The sequence below is a fragment of the Hyperolius riggenbachi genome, chromosome 2 (assembly GCF_040937935.1).
Source record: "Hyperolius riggenbachi isolate aHypRig1 chromosome 2, aHypRig1.pri, whole genome shotgun sequence".
NCBI classification, from domain to species: Eukaryota; Metazoa; Chordata; class Amphibia; order Anura; family Hyperoliidae; genus Hyperolius; species Hyperolius riggenbachi.
In genome coordinates, this window is record NC_090647.1 from 350,152,159 (window position 1) to 350,169,296 (window position 17,138).

The following is a 17,138-nucleotide window of genomic DNA, read 5'->3' on the forward strand; positions in this document are numbered from 1 at the left end:
TGGAATACAATATGTGGGTAGAACCACGAGAGATCTGAAAGCTCGCATTGGAGAACACATTTATAAAATTAAGAAGGGGCATGAAGACCATAGTGTCTCAGCCCACTTTAAGAATTTTCACAATCGCAATCCCAGTAGTCTAAGATTCTGTGTACTAGAAAAACTGTCCCCAAATTGGAGGGGGTGTAACCGTCTAAGACAGTTGTCAAAACTGGAAACATCTTGGATATACAAGTTGGGAACACTGACACCTTGTGGTTTAAATATAGAAATCGACATTAATTGTTTTATTATGAATGACTAGGAAAGTAAGGAATTACTCATGACTGACCAATACCTGTGGTGGGGAGGGGGGCAAAGAGGGGGTGGTGGTGAAGATGAAAGAAACATACACTTGGTGTTCCTAAATATAGGGGAGTGGGCAATTGATGCTAAGTAATTTTTACATGGTAAGAGCACAAAGATCGCAAGCCCTGACTGTTTTTTGGGGGGTCAGGGTGAGGGGTGGAAAGGTGGGGGAGAATTACATGAGGATTGGGGTTCTCAATCACTAACGTTGTTACCTATATAAAGATCTATGTCTCACCAGAGAATAGAAATGGGGCTGCTTTGTAACGTATGTGAGAAATTGGAAGGGTAATAGTGAAGAATCAGCAGGTTGGGGTTATCACTGTATGCTAATTTGGTAATGTTTTAGGATGCTATAAATCAATATGTTCGAGAAGGCTAGGTGCTGTCGTGTGGAATAGTTAAGGAAGGGTTGGCCGCTTTATTGTAAACTTATTGTTTTTAGTCGCAAGGTTTAGGTTTGGTATGCAGGGGATGCCTGCCGGAGTCACCGTCTCACCGCTGGTTGGCCGCATATACGTACACCTATGACTGGGGCTTACAGAGGTGGGAGGAGTTCTGGGCGGGCATTCGCATATGTAGGACAGAGCGTGCGAGCGTGTCCATCGCCCCTGATGAGTCACGCCCCTTAGTGACGAAACGCGTAGGGCGGAGCTTTGGACACGCACGCTTCCTGATACAACACATAGACGGAGGTCTCCGGCGCTGCGGCGAGGAATCCGGCTGACACTCATCAGGATATGTGAGATATGCATGATATATGCTTTTATTTGGTACGCAGATTTTTATACGGGGCTTTTTAGCCATATTAAAAAAGATTTTATGCTATGAGAGGCGGCTCTCTCTGTTTCTTTTTAGTGCTACCGACAGCATTACAGCCTTGATGGTCCTATATATGTCCGAACCAGGAAATTATTTGGTGAGCAGGGGAACGAAGGGGGGAGTGTGACCCCTGTCCTGCATGAGGTGGAGGTTCAGTCCATTCGCACGGAGTGTGGTTTAACACTGGGTGTACAAATAGTGAAGGTTTACCCGCTATGTGCGTATTTGTTTCCTTGCTGTTTCAGGTTTGCACCATTATCCGTTGAGGATTGATCTACCAGTACGCGCTGCTGTGACTGAATTGAACTCTGAGGGAGAAGGAACTGCTTTTTCTTTCTTTCTTTTTTAACAGTTAGCTGTTGTCTGGACTTGTGAGGTGCTGGAGTGGTGAGCGCTGTATCACTGTTAGAAATATTTGTTTGTTTGCCTTGTGCATTGGATCACTGCGCACGCCAAAAATGGATTTATTTGAATATAGAAGGAAACGGGACATTAACCTTGAAACCTTGTTTGATGAACTTCCAAATCCAACAACTAACAGTATGGAACAGAATTTTAAACATTTGCATACAGTTATGGGAAAAGAACTTCAAGCTTGGTGGGATATGGCCACATTAGAAAAATATGAGAAAAAAGGCATAGTACCCAACAGATATAGGTGGGAGGTGTTTATTAATGATGGGGAGGAAGGTGAAGATAACGACGCAGAAATGTTTGACTATATGGAAAAATGTGGGAAAGGTCTGGTTAAGATTTGCATTAAGCGTAAAAAAGCAAGGCTGGAGAGATTGGGTAAAGAAATCGAACAAACTAGGATACGCCTAGAACCATATAAAGAGGAGGAGGAGTATGGGAGGAGATCTAAATTTATACAGGAGTCCTTATTGAAATCTGAGAAAGAGATTATTTTAGATAAACACAAACAATATGCACGAGATGTGGAGGCATACAAAAATGGCCTAGCATACAAATGGCAGAAAAAGAAAGTGGAACAGGGTAATAATACACAACCCCAAACACCCATAGGCAATATACCCAGAAACATACCTCCAACCCCAGCACAAAACCCAGTACCAATTAACCTACCACGAGGGGGGCCGATCCGAAGGGGATCCCACAACACCACACACCAGCCTCACTGGGAACCTTATCACAATTCGCGGGGCAATCGGTTTAGATCCCGACCCGCAGGTCCACATGGATACAGGGGAACACATCAAGACCAAAGAGAATTTAACACAGACAGAAGTATATATGGAGGGTATACACCCCCGGGGGGTGGATATAGGAGGGGGGACGCATATGGGAGACCAATATACGGAAACACATATGGAGTACCAACGTCCAATAGATACCAACAGTTGGAAGATTTTCAAGAACAACCACACGACAATTTTTTAGACAGGGGTCATGTACACAATTATGGGGAACATCAGAGAGGGGAGGTAGATCAACTTATCTATACCCCAGGACGACAAATAAAAAGAAGAGCAGAAGGGGATGTAGGGCAGGATATAGAAAACAAAAAGCTAAGGAACTAGTAGGGGAGGGCATCTTTAACTTAAGTGGAGTGGATCTCACTAGGGGGGAACTCAGGGTGCTTGACAAGGGCTTGAAATTTGCACCCCCAAAAAATATCAATAAGTTCAGCACGTACATCGATTTACATAAATTTGTGAGAAAAATCAACCTCAAACGGTACTTTCTAGATAGGGAAGGACCCACTCAGAGAGCCAATGTGATATCACGATATGTACATACAGACCTACGTAACAATTCTGTGTTTAACCCTCAGATGGGGAAAGGCCATAAGAGTATAGATGTCTTTAAGAGAGTTGTTGGGGGAGAAATAGACAAAATACCGGAGCAAAGGGCTGGAGGCTACAAGAAAGAAATAAAAGACATTTTGGAAACAAAAAATCTTGTAATCCGCCCCGCAGACAAAGGGGGGGGGGGGGTGTCGTGGTCCTAAGTAAGGAACAATATTTTGGGGAATTGGATAAAATAGTCTCGGATAGTAGGACATACGAAAAATTGATGGGAAACCCAACAACGAAATATAAACAGGAATTAATAAGGATACTGAGAGGAGGACTGGATGAGGGTTTACTCACTGATAAAGAGTTTTGTTACTTGGTCCCCTCTGCACCTAGAGTACCAGTAATTTACCAAACCCCAAAGGTGCATAAGAGTCTTACAGATCCCCCGGGTCGACCCATAATTAGTGGGATTGGCTCAATAACCCACAGGTTGGGTATGTATCTGGACAGGTTCTTGCAACCGTTGGTGAAAAAGCTTCCTAGAGTACTCAAGGATACTGGTCACACACTGCAGATTCTTGAAAATGTAAAAGTAGAGGAGGGGATGCTGCTGGGAACGGCGGACGTGAGCTCACTTTATACAAACATACCTCACGAGGGGGGAATAGAAGCAGTGCAATACTTTATGGAGGAGGACGCTATGCTGAATGCACATCAAATTGAATTCTTGCTTGAATTACTAAAATTCGCCCTAACCAGGAACTATTTCTGGTATCGAGGTGACTACTACCAACAGAGGTATGGATGTGCGATGGGGGCGTCCTTCGCTCCATCTATGGCTAATTTGTATATGGCCAGATGGGAGGAACTAGCTATAGCGAGGGGCGCCCCCAACATCATTACCTGGGGCCGTTATATTGACGACCTCTTAGTCCTATGGCGAGGAGATGAAGAGTCACTAAGAAAGTTCTTTGAGGAAGTAAATGATATATGGCCTAACATCACAGTGACCCCGGAATATGACAGACAGAGTATCCACTTTTTAGATCTGAATATATCTGTGGATGGTGGGGAACTAAAAACCAAATGTTTCTTTAAGAAAACAGACAGGAATGGTTTTATACCTGTAGAGAGCTGCCATCACCCACAGTGGATAAAAGGGGTCCCAAGGGGCCAGATGGTCAGATTACGTAGAAATTGTACACATATCAATGACTATGACGGACAGGCAGAAATCTTGAAAACCCGCTTTATGAAAAAGGGGTATCAAGAAGAAGCACTGGTTAATACCATCATGGATGTAAGAGGTATGGATAGAAGAAGTTTGGTGGCTGGAAAGCCACCAACCCCTCCCACAAATGAGCTGTCCTTCATTAGTGACTTCAGTTTACAGTACAAAAAGGTTGAGAAGATCATTAAGAGAAATTGGTCTATTCTGACTAGTGACCCTACCCTGGCACGAGTCCTTCCCAACAAACCTAAATTCATTTATCGGAGAGCAGAAAATCTTAGGGACAAATTGGTGCCTAGCTGTGTGGATCCACCAGCGGGCCAAATGTCCAATGCTTGGCAACAGCCTGGATTTTACCCATGTGGGAACTGCCAAGGCTGTAACCTACAAAACAGAAGGGAAACGGTGAGGGATGTGACCTCCCACTCCAATCATAAACTTTTTAAAATAAAAAGATTCGTTACATGCACATCCACACATGTGGTTTATCTACTTTGGTGTGGATGTGGAATACAATATGTGGGTAGAACCACGAGAGATCTGAAAGCTCGCATTGGAGAACACATTTATAAAATTAAGAAGGGGCATGAAGACCATAGTGTCTCAGCCCACTTTAAGAATTTTCACAATCGCAATCCCAGTAGTCTAAGATTCTGTGTACTAGAAAAACTGTCCCCAAATTGGAGGGGGTGTAACCGTCTAAGACAGTTGTCAAAACTGGAAACATCTTGGATATACAAGTTGGGAACACTGACACCTTGTGGTTTAAATATAGAAATCGACATTAATTGTTTTATTATGAATGACTAGGAAAGTAAGGAATTACTCATGACTGACCAATACCTGTGGTGGGGAGGGGGGCAAAGAGGGGGTGGTGGTGAAGATGAAAGAAACATACACTTGGTGTTCCTAAATATAGGGGAGTGGGCAATTGATGCTAAGTAATTTTTACATGGTAAGAGCACAAAGATCGCAAGCCCTGACTGTTTTTTGGGGGGTCAGGGTGAGGGGTGGAAAGGTGGGGGAGAATTACATGAGGATTGGGGTTCTCAATCACTAACGTTGTTACCTATATAAAGATCTATGTCTCACCAGAGAATAGAAATGGGGCTGCTTTGTAACGTATGTGAGAAATTGGAAGGGTAATAGTGAAGAATCAGCAGGTTGGGGTTATCACTGTATGCTAATTTGGTAATGTTTTAGGATGCTATAAATCAATATGTTCGAGAAGGCTAGGTGCTGTCGTGTGGAATAGTTAAGGAAGGGTTGGCCGCTTTATTGTAAACTTATTGTTTTTAGTCGCAAGGTTTAGGTTTGGTATGCAGGGGATGCCTGCCGGAGTCACCGTCTCACCGCTGGTTGGCCGCATATACGTACACCTATGACTGGGGCTTACAGAGGTGGGAGGAGTTCTGGGCGGGCATTCGCATATGTAGGACAGAGCGTGCGAGCGTGTCCATCGCCCCTGATGAGTCACGCCCCTTAGTGACGAAACGCGTAGGGCGGAGCTTTGGACACGCACGCTTCCTGATACAACACATAGACGGAGGTCTCCGGCGCTGCGGCGAGGAATCCGGCTGACACTCATCAGGATATGTGAGATATGCTTGATATATGCTTTTATTTGGTACGCAGATTTTTATACGGGGCTTTTTAGCCATATTAAAAAAGATTTTATGCTATGAGAGGCGGCTCTCTCTGTTTCTTTTTAGTGCTACCGACAGCATTACAGCCTTGATGGTCCTATATATGTCCGAACCAGGAAATTATTTGGTGAGCAGGGGAACGAAGGGGGGAGTGTGACCCCTGTCCTGCATGAGGTGGAGGTTCAGTCCATTCGCACGGAGTGTGGTTTAACACTGGGTGTACAAATAGTGAAGGTTTACCCGCTATGTGCGTATTTGTTTCCTTGCTGTTTCAGGTTTGCACCATTATCCGTTGAGGATTGATCTACCAGTACGCGCTGCTGTGACTGAATTGATCTATTGGTGTGGGTGGGTGATCAGATTGCCCGCAAGGGGCAGGAGAATCTGAGGGGTTGGGGGTGATCAGGAGGGAGCAGAGGGCAGTTTAGGGCATAAAAAATAGCGTTTACAGATAGTGACAGGGAGTGATTGATGGGTGATTAGGGGGGGTGATTGGGTGCAAACAGTGTTCTGGGGGGTGGGCAGGGGGGGTCTGAGGGGTGCTGTGGGCGATCAGGGGGCAGGGGGGGGGGGAAATCAGTGTGCTTGGGTGCAGACTAGGGTGGCTGCAGCCTGCCCTGGTGGTCCCTCGGACACTGGGACCACCAGGGCAGGAGGCAGCCTGTATAATACACTTTGTATACATTACAAAGTGTATTATACACTTTGTATGCGGCGATCCGGGTGCTAGTAACCCGCCGGCGCTTCCGAACGGCCGGCGGGTTACAGCGTGAGGGGGCGGAGCCAGTTGCCGGTGGCTCCGCCCATGCCCGTACAAGGACCGCCGCCAATTGTACATGCGGCGGTCCTTGCGGGATCCACTTTCCGGCCGTCCCTGTGCAGTGGGCGGTCGGTAAGTGGTTAAGTAATACACCCAATGTATTGAAAACTGTAAATACCAAAAATGTAGGGATCAGCAACCCAGTCACATCACCTCTGCCACTTTCTTTTTTGGAATTTTCTTCTACATCAAGAAGTGGGAGGAGTAGCCAAACTGACACTAACCCCACCACCCACCCACCTTCCCTCTATTCAGGACTACAGGTGAGGAGACGATTCTGCTGGTGCTCATCTCCCTCCCATTTATCAGTGGTCAGTTTTTGTTGCCACGTACAGTATATGGGCATCAAAGGGAGACTTAGCCTTGTTGTCTAACAGGCTTGTTAAATCAGTCTCACATGGAAGCCCTTTAAAAGTTGCCTACTCTCATCCCCTGCATCTGAGCGACCTAAGGGCTCAAACCCACTAGCAGCTTTTTCTAAGTGCCAGTGATTTGTAAAGCTCTTGCTAATACAATGCTATGGGTTTGTTTGTTTTTTACAAAAATAACATCCCTGTAGTGGGATCACAACCATAGCATTACAATAGCAAGAGCTTTTCAAATTACAAGCACTTAGAAATGACTTAGTAACATACTGCTAGTGGGTTCCAGGCCTAACTCCCACTCTCTGCTGTCTACCCCCGCTCACATATCTCTCCTCCTCTCTTCATAGAATAGTACATGTGTTCAATGAAGAGAGAAATAACAAAGTGCAATGATACATATAGTACTCTGGGTGGACAGGTTAGATCCTGCATATTCTGGTGGGTGAATGCAATTTGCATACGCTTTGCCATTTTAATTAGTCAGATGACTTGAGGCAGCCAGTATTTAGTCAGGACTTGACTGGTCTGAGCACACATCTCTTTTGTTCTTCTGTGTAGCATAAAATTGTGTTTCTTCCTTCATGGGGTGTTGTGTGTGTGTGTGGGGGGGGGGGGGGGCTTGTCTGCTCCCCCCCCCCCACCTCACCATTGGTGTGCTTGCTCCCAAACATGCAAATGGCACCACAGGTAAGTAAATTCGCAAAGGTAGGGAAGCTATCCTTTGGGGGGGGCAGCATGGGTGGTCCCCCTGGGCACAGGCCATGCTGGGGTGTGTGCTGGCCATGCTCTCTTGCTCCCCCCTCCTACAGGGGGGTGGTTGTGGTGCTCCTGGGCAGTGGATGCCCTTGTGGGGGGTGTCTGCGCTGCCCACATGTCTTGGGGGTACAAGGAGGCCTACACGCGGCACCCCTGTTGAGATGCAAAATTTTGCGTGGGGCCAACTCCTGCGGGAAGATTAGGTGGTCAGGTTAGATCCTGCATATTCTGGTGGGCGAATGCAATTTGCATACGCTTTGCCATTTTAATTAGTCAGATGACTTGAGGCAGCCAGTATTTAGTCAGGAGTTGACTGGTCTGAGCACACATCTCTTTTTTTCTTCTGTGTAGCATATTTTTTTCTTCTGTGCAGCAGCACAATAGTGCAAACCAACTGCGCCTGCAGCAGCGCATGTATAAAGTGCAAGTGCTGTGCAGAGAGAGCCACCAAAAATATAGGAGGGTATGTATCACACTGAGCACAGTGTGAAAAGAAAAGCCACCCAGTGAGGGAAAGAGTGAGTTAGAGAAGTGACATCCAGGTGCATGGCCCACAACACACATCAGGCTCGGCAGGGTGTAGCACGCTAGTTTGCAGTCTCCATCCAGGCAGTATACCTTTCCCACACCGTCTCCTTCCTTACTGATAGAACATCATTTCCTTTTCACATGCTACTTTCTTTCTTCATCTCTTTCTATTTGTGGATGTCACTTCTCTATTTCTCTCTTTCCCTCACTGGGGTGGCTTTTCTATTCGCACTATATTCAGTGCAATACATTCCCTCCTATATGTTTGGTTGCTCTCTCTGCACAGCACTTGCACTTTATACATGCGTCGTTGCAGGCGCAGTTGGTTTGCACCATTGCTTTGCTGTGCAGAGTAATATATGTATCATTGCACTTTGTTATTTATCCCTTCATTAAACAGACGTACTATTCTATGATTGTATATTCTCAAATGCTATTTATATTTATGGTTGGTGTATCAAATGATCATTTATGAGATGTAATTCTATTGGGAACAGTTATTGTCATTATTACCCATATATCCTTGATGGTAGATACAAACATATGCAATTATTGTGGTACTATACATTTATTATTGCGGCCACCCCCCCCCCCCCCCCCCCATTACACTGTTTTAATGTTTTGTGATACTTTCATGTGATTAATGAAGGTAACATATTATTAGCATATCCTGGTGCGACCTTTTGATTTTTCTCCTTTTGTTCAATTGTCTATACTGATCTGATGCAGAGGATATTATGGTGGTATTGTACAATATAATTCTGTCATTAACTTTTAGTAGTGCTGACCTATAGCTTATTGGTTGCCTGTTGCATTGTTATGTGACTTTAAAGTCAAAACGCAGCATTACAACACAATGCCAACAAAAGGTTGTAACGCACAATAACGGTAGGTTACCATCGCATACAGTAGGTACAATAAAGCATACAAGCAATGAAAAGTATGCTTTCCTGTACCTTGTAATGTGTGAATTTAGAGGTAAAGCACTGCAAGCAGTGTGTTACCATAACGCTACACGTTACAAAGCTACACCAACTGTGAACGTCCCATAGGATTATCATTGCAGTGTGCTAAGCTGCGTTATAAGACTTTAGAACGCAGCTCTGCACCATCCCACTGTGAATGTAACCTGAATAAAGTAACTTGGTTTTAACTGCCTTACTACTACTTTATATGCATTGTGATAATTATAGCAACATGTACACCACTCTTATATCACGGTACAATACCCTACTGCTACTACAATCTTTTGTGTTCACCTTTATTACGTAAGTGTAAGTTTTTCCCTTTGGATTGCTGCATTTCACTTACAGTATAAACATTGTGCTTTCTTGTAAACAAAAACATGTAAGCAGCATGACTTGAAGTATATTTATTGCATAGTGACAAGGCAATATATACTCTGTACAGCCCTGCGTAATATGTTGGCGCTATATAAATACTTAAATAAATAAATAAAGTTGGCCAAGTAACTATTCTTCCTGCAACTAAGATTCTGGGCCTAGACTGTAATTCTGAACTTTTATATTGATTCTGTTATTCTAAATGCAAGTTCAATAATGAGCCACAGTGAGTCCTCTAATGCAGTGCTTTTCAACCTGTGGTACGCGTACCACTAGTGGTACTTTGCTGTTGGCCAGGTGGTACACACCAGGTTTGTCTGCCACTTGTCATCATCCTATCTTGCCTCCACAAAGTTCAGCTCCCCTTGTTCGCTCCCCGCTGTGCTGCCCTGCGGCATACTTCAGACCTCAGATAAGTGGTGAAGAGACAGCCAGGCAATTGGTGCACAGTGACAGTCGGGTTACTGCGGATCTGAGGTCTGAACTATTCTGCAGGGCAGCACAGCGAGGACCTCGGGGGCTAAAGAGGCTTCCACCTTCCTCCACAGTAGAGGGGATACAGCAAAAGGACGCCCAAAGATCTCCTTGTCAGCATACCCTCATACGCCGTAGCAGCTCTCAGCTTTGATTTTGGTGGAAACAGCCTAGCCTGATCGGGTCCGCTCTACTGCGCAGGCCCACAGGTGGTACTTCTAAATTTTCAGGTGATAAAAGTGGTACAATTAGTGAAAAGATTGAAAAGTCCTGCTCTAATGTATGTATGTCATTCATCTCAGTAACTGCCAGGTCCAAGTCCAATAAACCTATCTGCAGGGATGAGCTACAAATTAAAAACGGATGAAATCCAAATGGGTTTCATTCGGATTTCAGCCTTCTAATTATTGCACCTGAGCGGGTGTGTGCAGGGGGGTTTAAACTTACCCAGCAGGCATCTTGTTTAACCTGTCCCACAGCACCTCCCACGCTGCAGTCCAAGCTATTCAGATTTCATCAGTTTTTAATCCGTAGCTCATCCCTACCTATCTGCTCTGAACATGGTGTCTGTATATCTGGTATTTTTATCATTGATAGACATCTACAGCACTTCGTGTTACCATCACTTCACCACTTACAGTAGAAATTATGCTTCTAAGCCTCTGCCAATATCACTTACCTTGGTATGTGGCTTTTTAAGGGCTGTGCGCGATACTGTGGGAAACCATATGCTTTGAACTCTTTATTAGAAGTTATTCCAGGCCATGTCTCATCTGTGGGTGTACCTGGGAGAAAGCAAAGGACATGGATTATGATTAGGACTATGCCCTCTGGGTGAATAGAATTAGATTGTTTTATTAGGGTGAGTAACTCCAAACTGCATCCTATTACCAGACTTCAAAAAAGAAGGAAGTCACCATCATTCACAGTAAAGCTCTGTTTGTGCTGTGGGCGGAGAAAAGACTTCCTCTGCATCACACATACAGCATCTCCTTGTGTAAAGTGCACCGAATGGTTGAACGATGCACAGTGACTCCATCTGCAGCAAGATGATGTTGTAGGCCTTTGGTGCTGGTTGTGGGTTGACTCTGACTGTTCTCACCATTCGGCGCTTCTGTTTATCCGAGACTTTTCTTGGTCTGCCACTTTGAGCCCTAACTTGAACTGAGCCTGTGGTCTTCCATTTCCTCAATATGTTCCTAACTGTGGAAACAGACAGCTGAAATCTCTGAGACAGCTTTCTGTATCCTTCCCCTAAACCATGAAGGTGAACAATCTTTGTCTTCAGATCATTTGAGAGTTGTTTTGAGAACCACATGTTGCTACTCTTCAGAGAAAATTAAAAGAGGAGGGAAACTTACAATTGACCCTCTTAAATACTCTTTCTCATAATTGGATTCACCTGCGTATGTAAGTCAGGGGTCACTGAGCTTACCAAGCCAATTTGAGTTCCAATAATTTGTTGTAAAGGTTTTGGAATCAATAAAATGACAACAGTGCCCAAATGTATGCACCTGCCTAATTTTGTTTAAACAGTTATTGCACACTTTCTGTAAATCCAATAAAGTTCATTTAACTTCTCAAATATCACTGTGTGTGTCTCCTGTATGATATATTTAACTGACATTTTTTGTCATAACAACCAAAGATTTATTCAGATAAATCATGACGATTAACAAGGTTGCCCACATTTTCGCATCCCACTGTACATGTATATTAATTTGTTATATTTTGTTATGTGTTATTTTGATTATTTTTGCTAATAAAAATCTAATTTAAAAAAATGACGCCCTCTAGTGGCACCACGTTACGTGTACCACTGAAGGTGTCATAGAGACGAGACTGCAATAGACAAGCTGAAGATGAATCCTGTCGGCACGGACTGGTAAGTAAACACTTCCCTGTGCACCACCCTGCTTGACACTCAGAGGGAGAGTCATATGAAACTCCTGTCATGACCTGTCATGTTTTGTATTTTACCATAGTTTACTTGATATATTGATTATATATCAAGATATTATCAATATATCAATACAATGATAGTACATTTTCTTAAGATACCGTATTTTTCAGACCATAAGACACACTTTTTCCCCTTTCCCCCACTTTTTCTTTGAACCGGTGCCAACAAGTGAACCATGTTGCAGAGGGGGGGGGGGGGAGCAGAGCAGTATCAAAAAATACATTACAGCATCAAAAAATGTGTCCAGCTCTGTCCTCCATCTGTCCCGCTATCCCCTACCCTACCATAAGTACCTCTGTGAAAAGCATGCTGCCTCCGCTGTCCCCGTGCCCTCGACATATGAGGGCACGGGGACAGCATGCTTTTCACAAAGGTACTTATCGGGGTGCAGGGTCTTCTGTGGAAAGCATGCTACCTTTGCTGTCCCCATGCCCTCATATGTCCAGCTCTGTCCCCTCTGGCTGTCCTGCTATTCCTGCACCACCATAAGAACCTCTGGGAAAAGCATGCTGTCCCCATGCCCTAATATGTCCAAGGCACGAGGACAGCGGAGACAGCATGCTTTTCCGAGAGGTACTTATGGTGGTGCAGGGATAGCGGGACAGCCAGGGGGACAGAGCAGGACGCAGGTGAGGACACAGTGGGACGGAGGAGGACACGGAAGGGACACAGGGAGACAGAAAAGGATGCAGGGGGACGGTGGAGGATGCAAGGGACAGAGGAGGACACAAAAGGTACAAGGGGGATACACAAGGGGGACATAGTAATGGGGGGGGAAGGTCCATAAGATGCCCCATGAATATGGATGCACCATGTATTAGTATATTTTTTTCCATGGGTTTTGTCCTCTAAATCTAAATGTGTCTTATGGTCAGGAACATTTTATGGTCTGAAAAATACAGTACATCACTGGCTGTCTAGGAATACTGAAAGCTTGCAAATGGACATGCCAAGCCTTTATAGTGAAAATATGTGTAATAAAATATCAATAAAATACTATAAACTCACCAAGAAGTCTAAAGATTAAATGTAGTTCCTCCTTTACTGTAGAACCAGGAAATATTGGGCGACCAGTGGACATTTCATACAGAATACAGCCAACTCCCCTGCAAAGAAAGAAACTAAGATTATTTTCCAAAATAAATATGTAACAAAGTGTGTGTGTGTGTGTGTGTGTGTGTGTGTGTGTGTGTGTGTGTGTGTGTGTGTGTGTGTGTGTGTGTGTGTGTGTGTGTGTTTTGCAAGCTGTGCTCAAATAATATTGGGACTTCCACCTACCCATATGGAAACTAGGAAATATTAGAAATAGGGGTTGTTTTTGTTTTTAACATAAAAAGCCTGCAAGGTATACAGCTGATTAGAAGCACATTTTTATTTTTATTCAAGCCAGTGTACCAAACTATGCGACAGCCAAACCAACAATGAAGAAAAATAATTAGGTACCGTATGCACTCCAGTATAAGCCACCCGAGTATAAGCTGACCTCCCAACTTTTGCATTAAAAAACTAGAAAAAAATGTTTGACCAAAGTATAAGCCGGGGGTGGCAAAAGCCACAACCACAACACCACAGCCATGACATTGACCGGCCACAACCATAAATTAGAAAAGCTGCATAAATTCAGCAGATTGCAATAATAAGCCAGAACATAGGCCTACAATGGAGATGGACATGCAAATAACTCCTGTTGTAAAGTTAAAGCTGGCATAAAGATAAAGCAAGGAATGCAGAGCCACATAGTCATGTATCTAAAACTTGATATAGGAATGCAAGGATTTTCACCACTCAGTAGACACTGTCCCTGTATGCCTTCCAAGGCTACAACTCAAGATGAGGTTAGCTGTAAACCACGAAATGTCAAGTGTGTGGTCTCCCTCAGATGATGCACCACTGTGCATATAATGGGGGAACTGTGGGGGTTACTCAAAGAGTAGTGACTCGAATATAAGCTGAGACCCCCACTTTTGGGTCACTTTTTTTGGCCCAAAAATTAGGCTTATGCTCGAGTATTTACGGTATATACTTCCAGTGGTGTAGCTAGACATTATGGGGCCCCATAGCAAAATTTTGGTGAGCTCAAAATATCTAGACACTCCTAAGCAATGCCCCCTGCCCCTACCCTAAAAATATGAGTTCACTGGCCAATTTACATTATTATGCAATGCACACTGTGTATAGTCCATGAGCACTGAGACAAAGTCAGAGGTGGAGCAACAAAGAAAAGTTAATAGTGAACACATCAAGTACCATCTGGGCCCCCCTCTTCTCCAGGACCCCATAGAAGTTGCTATGGCTTATATGGCTTTTGCTACACCCCTGTATCCTTCAGTAAAAACTCTGCAACTAAATCACTAGTAATGCCAAAAATGAATGCAGCTACAATCAAAGCCAAAATGAAAGTAGAATGAGTTGAGCCTCGTAGTATTTCTGTAAGTGAAGCCATCTATCACATTACAGAACCAATATGCTTGCCTTGTGAGTTTTAAAGGCTGGGGCCAAGACTGACCTTAACAGGAAGAATAAAGTCCTGCATTTAATTTCAGCACCCTACATGTCTGACACTACTGATCATTTGAACATGTAGCTTTTCATCTTAACTCAGTTGAATGACAGTTTAATGAGTGCTTACTACAGTTTCACTTAAATAGATCTTTATTTAAGAAAATTACTTTTGCTTTTCTCACCTTACATTGATCCATCTCCGGATAAAAAACACCTGTCATTATAGGTGTATTCTTCACTAAATGAGTTCTATGAAACTGACAAGCATAATGACAGGTTTACACAAGCATACAGGTGAATCTCAAAAATTAGAATACCGGCAAAAGTTCATTTATTTCAGTAATTCAACTCTAAAGAGACACTGAAGCGAAAAAAATGATGATATTATGATTTGTATGTGTAGCACAGCTAAGAAATAAAACATTAAGATCAGATACATCAGTCTAATTGTTTCCAGTACAGGAAGAGTTGAGAAACTCCAGTTGTTATCTCTATGCAAACAAGCCATTAAGCTCTCCGACTAAGTTAGTCGTGGAGAGGGCTGTTATCTGTCTTTTATTATCTCAACTGTTCCTGGACTATTTACTTTTCCTCTGCTAGAGGAGAGGTCATTACTTCACAGACTGCTCTGAAAGACTCATTTTGAATGCTGAGTTTTGTGTAATCTGCACATATTATAGAATGATGCAATGTTAGAAAAAACACTATATACCTGAAAATAAAAGTATGAGAATATTTTCTTTGCTGCTAATATTCTAGTAATTATTCATAGTACACAACCAATTCACTATATCATATTTTTTTTTCGCTTCAGTGTCTCTTTAAAGGTGAAAATAATTTATGAAATAGACTCATTACATGCAAAGCGAGATATCTCAAGCCTTTATTTTGTTATAATTTTGATGAGTATGGCTTACAGCTTATGAAAAACCCCAAATCAACATTTTTAGACCATTAGAATAGTGTGAAAATGTTAAATATTCTAGGCTCAAAGTGTCGAACTCTGATCAGCTAATTCATCTAAAACACCTGCAAATACCTGCACCTGCAATATATTCGTATATTAGTTTCATCTTTTAGGTTAAATTAGTGAAATAAATGGACTTTTTGCACAATAATCAAATTTTTTGAGTTTCACCTTTAATAGTATTCATGATAACATAAAAGATTTTTTTTAGTGAGAAACTGAAGTTTGTCTTTCTCTTACCACATATCAATAGGTGTGCTATATTCTGTTGATCCCAGCAGGACATCTGGTGGTCGGTACCATAATGTCACAACTTCATTTGAGTAGGTCTTGGTGGGTACAGATTTAGCTCTGGCAAGGCCTATACACAAAACAAACACTGTATTAGTATTTACCACTTCAAATTTACACTCTGACTCTGAATACAACTAAGTTGTAGCATGACTAAAGTTTCCAAACTATTTACACCAGAACAAACGAGCAGACATATCTATGTAACTAATGCTTTGTTCTTAATTGTTTTAATATTTTTTGCAGTTGGCAATTAAAGATTTTTGCATTTATCTTTGTATCCCGATTTTAATTTTTTTTTTTTGCTCCTTTATGGTATATATATATTCACAAAGGGGGATCTTTAGTTTTCTTGTTTCTGTTGTAGTAAAGTTTCCAAACTAGTCTTCCACTTTAGCCTACTAACTTTTTGATACCTTCTTAAGGTACATGAATAACATTACCTCAAATATTCCAAATAATTATAATTATATTTTACTGCCAAAATGTCAACAATTAAGCAGTACCAGTTTATATCTAATCCCAAAGCAGATATTTTGTGCAAAAAAAACTGCTTTTTAAAACTAAGTATAAATTAAGTTGATTTCTTCTATCATTTGTCTAAAAGACAAGACCATAATGCATCATTTCTGGACAGTGGGCACTGCTATACACCTCCTCAGCTTGGCTTCATCCACTGTCCTATTAGAACCTTTTTTTTGTCTTTGTGAGTAGTCAGAGCTTACAAGTAAGGCAAGTGGCTAAGAGCCACACCAGTATGAGTCGCTTGCTCATTCTGGGAGCTTGGCTCATTCAGTAATGTGGCTGAAATTTAAGTAGAAGATTAAAAAAAAGTGCAAATTTGAACAATATGAAGAATGTAAGAATAAGTCTCTATCAAATGGTAAGTATTGTAAGCAAACCATATCCTAAATTTAACGAGTCCTAAGTGGAGATGGTTGGAAGTAGACAAGACTGCTGAGTTACAGGGAACCTAAACTGAGAGGGATATGGATGTTTCCTTTTAAAAAATACCAGTTGCTTGTCAGTCCTGCTGATCTATTTGGCTGCAGTAGTGGCTGCATCACACACCTGAAATAAGCATGCAGCTAATCCAGTCTGACTTCAGTCAGATCACCAGCCAGATCTGCATGCTTGTTGAGGGGCTGTGGCTAAAAGTATTAGAGACACAGGATCAGCAGGAGAGTCAGGCAACTGGTATTATTATAAAAGGTAAACTCCATATCCTTCTCAGTTTAGGTTCCCTTCAAGTCTAGTGTGCGTACAAGACTACTGTTGGTGCTCAAATTCACCATAACAAATTCAGAACACCTGAATACTGC

General features: G+C 42.7%; 1 protein-coding gene across 1 annotated transcript in view; it reads right to left on the bottom strand.

Moving 5' to 3' along the window:
- Window positions 1-17,138, bottom strand: part of CDK18 (cyclin dependent kinase 18) — a 166,920-nt gene that overhangs the window by 17,646 nt on the left and 132,136 nt on the right. The window contains exons 10-12 of the mRNA XM_068265549.1: window positions 15,766-15,886; window positions 13,065-13,162; window positions 10,773-10,878 (exon numbers count right to left, since the gene is read on the bottom strand). Coding sequence (XP_068121650.1) covers window positions 10,773-10,878; window positions 13,065-13,162; window positions 15,766-15,886 — 325 coding nt within the window. The remainder of the gene's footprint in view (window positions 1-10,772; window positions 10,879-13,064; window positions 13,163-15,765; window positions 15,887-17,138) is intronic.